The 4,766-nt window shown below is 42.9% G+C and overlaps 1 protein-coding gene across 6 annotated transcripts in view; it reads left to right on the top strand.

Moving 5' to 3' along the window:
- prrc2b (proline-rich coiled-coil 2B) overlaps positions 1-4,766 on the top strand; it is a 50,413-nt gene that overhangs the window by 42,203 nt on the left and 3,444 nt on the right. For 3 of the 6 annotated variants that reach the window (XM_016469060.1, XM_016469061.1, XM_016469065.1), the window contains 5 exons: positions 2,604-2,844; positions 3,025-3,192; positions 3,277-3,356; positions 3,868-3,985; positions 4,069-4,278. In XM_016469060.1, the coding sequence (XP_016324546.1) occupies positions 2,604-2,844; positions 3,025-3,192; positions 3,277-3,356; positions 3,868-3,985; positions 4,069-4,278 (817 nt within the window). Of the gene's footprint in view, positions 1-2,603; positions 2,845-3,024; positions 3,193-3,276; positions 3,357-3,867; positions 3,986-4,068; positions 4,303-4,766 lie in introns of all 6 variants that reach the window. The other 3 variants (XM_016469063.1, XM_016469062.1, XM_016469064.1) reach the window with 3 other exon arrangements.

A 4,766-nucleotide genomic window follows, 5' to 3' on the forward strand; every position in this document is an offset into this window, starting at 1 on the left:
TCATTCTTTTCGTTAAAAATGAATCTTGCTGCCGCGTTCTGGATTAATTGTAAAGGTTTGATAGAACTGGCTGTGGAAGACCTGCCAAGAGAGCATTGCAGTAGTCCATCCTGGACAGAACAAGAGCTTGAACAAGTAGTTGTGAAGCATGTTCCGAAAGAAAGGGCCTTATCTTCTTGATGTTGAATAAAGCAAATCTGCAAGACCGGGCAGTTTTAGCAATGTGGGCTCTGAGGCACCCCAGTAGTTAGATGTTGTGACTTGGATACCTCATCGCTCCAAGATATCTTGAAGGACCTATCTGAGAGATAAGACTCAAACCACTGGAGTGTGGTTCCTGAGATGCCCTTTGCCAATAGGGTTGACAGGAGGATCTGGTGGTTAACTGTGTCAAAAGCAGCGGACAGATCCAGCAAGATAAGTATTGAAGATTTGGATTCCGATCTTGCCAGTCTTAGGGCTTCAACAACTGAGAGCAAGGCAGTCTCGGTTGAATGTCCACTTCTGAAACCAGACTGGTTGCTGTCGAGGAGGTTGTTCTGTGTGAGAAAGGCAGAGACTTGGTTGAACAAAGCTCGTTCAAGTGTTTTTGCAATGAAAGGAAGAGGGAAACTGGTCTGTAGTTCTCTAAAAAGATGGGTTAAGGGGGTGGGTTTCTTAAGTAGTGGGGTTATACTTATGCTTATGGTCAGTTTCATTCAGTGTTGGTCTGCTACTCTTTTACACTAATGAAGTCCCATGCCATTGCAAAGACTTGCTCTTAAAACACCAAACAAACCATTTGTATCAGTAACTGATGTATACAGCTTGTTCTACACTGACATGCAATCTACAGAATATAGGCGCAGACAAGAAAATATCACTTTTTTTAACTGTATCATATACTAGTGTTGTCATCATCAAAATTCTGTAAAATTTCACTGTTTTCGGTACCATAACGGAAACTGTTGAAACATTCTTATAATTTAACCATTTAAAATCAAAATCATAAAAAATTAAAATATTAATGTTAATAACTAAGTAAATTATGCAATAGCATTAAAAAAATATTTGAAAGCTACATGGAATTGTTTTAAGGGGTCATATGATGCTAAAAAGAACATTATTTGGTGTACATTATTTTCCACGCACTGTACATTATTGTTTCTCCTCTATGCCCCGCCTTTCTGAAACGCGTAATCGTGTCCTCTTTTGGAAGGCCAAACAAATTATTTTCGCTTTTGCAACGAAACACACAGCGTCTTCACAACACAGCGGCAGCGGCAAGAACAATAAAGTTACGCCTTCTTTCTTTCCGTGAACATTTGGGCGGCGTTATGCAAATCTTCCCACATCGTGACATAGACATGTGGGGGCGTGTTTGAATGAGGCATTTTTTGGAGGGCGTGGACCAGTCTGAACTTTTATAAAGAATATCTCTTTGGGTTTGAGACTTTAGTCTTTGCAACTTTAGGGATCTTATCTATTCACGAACAGCTTGTAACACTCCAAAGAGAAAGGAAAACTTGAAATCGCATCATATGACCCCTTTAAGTAAACATTGCTTTAAAAAGTAAATGAAATGTCAGTAATAAAAAAATATACTTATTTTTTAAGTCTAGAACAAAGTGTTAATAGTAACATACTGTAGAGGCTTATTAAAGTTACAAAACATTCAGCTAATACAGATTTAATGCAGTCTTATGAGTTATTTATGGATTGACAATTTAAGCCTAGTTCACACTACACAACGTCGGCAGATCACTGTGCTGTTCAGACTACATGACTTGCTGTCTGTCTTGAAGTCGTTGTGGTGTTCACACTACACGACACTACGTAAATGATCCGCAACGGGGTGACACACTACACAAGCTGACAACAACCGTTGTTTATTTGAGAATGGACGTTGGGAAGAAATTAGTGCTGCAAGCTGTTTGTGTGATATGTTATGAAAAATTTTGCTCCATTTCTTTTGTCCAAACTTTTCTTAAAGCAGTGTTGCTGCTGCTGTTTTTCTTCCGCTGACCTCATCCCATGCCTTGCTCTCTCATTGGCTGTAGCTTGTCGTGACACCTGACAGCACGTGATGTCGAGTCGGCTGACCAGTCCATATATTTGGCATGCTAGATATTTGTTTGGCATCGGCGACATGTCAGCGAGCCTCTTTGATGCGTCGAGTAGTTCACACATAAAGCGCATAAAGCCGAGCGCTGATTTTCCCCTGAAAACCTCTACCTCGACCTGTCGGCAAGCTCGTTAACTTGCAAATCGGGCTTAAAAGTTTGTTGTGTAAACTAGGCATTAGCGGATTCTCTGACTTTTAAATGTAGAGATCAAACAATAATTAGTTTAAATCTAGATATTAGTTTAAGTGTAGCGATCGACGAGAATCTGTTTAAGTGTGGATACAGACCAATAATCGGTTTAAGTGTAGAGATTGACGACAATCAGTTTTACCAATATAGTTTCCAGTATTTAAAAATTTTCCACCGAAAAATGTTAAATTGAATCTGTAAAACAACACTGAGTCTGCTGTAAGCTGGTAAAACTGGCCGCACTGATAGTTCTGGGTTTTCTCTGCTGTTGTGATCATCTGAGCACTCTCACGTTCTCCTCTCTTACAGGTCTCAGGTGTACATGCACCCAAACCTGTCTCAGCCCAGTCCCATGGTGCTCTCTGGTGGAGCTCCTCTCAAAGGGCCATACTCTGCATTTCCTGGCATGCAGCCATCAGACATGGTCAAACAGCAGTCCGGATCTCACTACCAGCCCATGAACGGCAGCCAGCCGCTGGTGTACGATGGACCCATGAATCAGGCAGCTGGGATGGGCACATCACAGCTCATGGACTCACAGCTCATTCAGGCAAGTTCTTTGAAAGCCATAAGACAGCAGTGTGCGGCTGCATATAAATACATACAGTTATAGAAGTAAAATGATTCGGGTGTGCGGTCAACAGCTTGAAGCGCAGCTCGAATCTGCTTTATTCAGGATTTTTATTGGTTTCAAATGGACATTCTCATTGACTTTCTCCTGTGTTTTCAGGTGACGTTGCCCATGCCTGGATCTCAACTGCGCTACGGCTCAGCCCAGCAGCACCTCCTCCTGCCCCAGTCCATCCAGCTCCAGCAGAACCAGAACCTGTCTGTGGGAGCTCCACGCCGCATGATGCCTCCCGGATCTCAGCCGGCTGTTATGAGCGGCAACAGGGAGGTGAGAACCTGTGTTTCAGGAAATCTCTGCCCTCTTCCAGTGTGTTATTGACACGCCTCTCTGATAAATCATGTTTTTCTGCAGCCTTCCCAGATGGACATGAAGGGATTTCAGTTCTCTGAAAAGCCCAACCACTCACCTGGAATACCCAGCGGCTCCTACAGGTGAGCGGACGGTTCACACACTCCACCCACAGTACAGTGAGCTGCAGACACACTGAAGTTTTTTTTTCCCTCCCAAATATTTTTTTCCGTAAATTACATTTTATTTTGCCCCCCAGATTTTATGAAGAAACGGGGTTCGTACAAGGTGCTTATTGTGCTTGAAGTACTTGAATTTGACTTTTTGAAATTTAAGTCCTAGAAACCAATGGTAGTACGAAGGTGTTTTGCAGCTGGAACAAACTTTTCAGGAATGTTCGCTATCGCAAGCCATTTCGAATTCCCAAAACGAACTTCATTTTGGCCAGATTTAATTCAAAATTACGTCACATCAGTTCGTTCTTCGATTTCACTTGAAGTATATCGGGGCCTTAATAGACATGAACCATATTAAACATTCTAAATGAAAAAATCTAAATTAAGACTATTTGTGAATGTTTTAAAATATTGTCTTTGAAGCCTGTTAGCCACAGGAAGGCTTTCACGTGTCTAAGTGTCTGTGTTTATTCATGAGGTCTTGTGTCGGACTGTTTCATCTCAGACCCGGTTCTGCCAGTCCCAGTGGGAAACCCTCTGGCCCCGGAGCCCCTGCAGTGGTCGTCTCTCTGCCAGGGCATTACACACAGCAGCAGGTACGGCTCACGTCTGTCCCTAACCTTGACCCTAGAGGACGTGTTACACACGGCTAACACTCGTCTGCTGTCTGATGCTGCAGGTGTCGACTCCTCAGGGCAGTATGGTCATGCACATGAGGCCCCCCACCAGCGGCCCCTTCCCCAACCCCATCCAACGGCCCGTCATGCAGGTCAACAAGACTGTCATAATCCGCTCGCCACCCTACCCCAGTACCGGGCGCGAACCACCTCACAGCACACCTCCCTCCAACCCCGAGCCTGCCGTGAAGGGCCCTGAGGACGGTGTGAAGGTGAGCCACCCACTGTGAGCATAGGTAATGGCATCTCATGTACTACTTTCTTATTTTCATGCTTTACGATGTTTCATTAGATCACATTTACATCAAAACCAAAATGCAAATCTGTAAAGATGAAACTTTACGTCTAATGATTGAGGTTTGTTCTGTCTCTAAAGTGAGGCTGGGTGATACAGCGACTTGATAAGGGATGGGCGATAAATCAATATCGGTGTTATCAGAGGAACAAAATCATGATATTTGCATGAATTTACACTTATTTTCTGTATTTAGCATATATCTAAATTATCAGATGTGTCACTTATAAGTCTGTACTTGAGAATGAGAGTTTAATTTTTTTTGAGAAAACTCGTCAGATACACAGGAACTTAAAGATCTTCACTACAACCTGTCAAAATAAAAGTTTGGTTTAACTGTAGGGATGCTCCGATCGATCGGCCGGAGATCGGTATCGGCCGATAATCACATTTTATGTCTCCATC

This window comes from Sinocyclocheilus anshuiensis, unplaced genomic scaffold (assembly GCF_001515605.1).
Source record: "Sinocyclocheilus anshuiensis isolate Anshui unplaced genomic scaffold, SAMN03320099.WGS_v1.1 scaffold1045, whole genome shotgun sequence".
Lineage (NCBI taxonomy): Eukaryota > Metazoa > Chordata > Actinopteri > Cypriniformes > Cyprinidae > Sinocyclocheilus > Sinocyclocheilus anshuiensis.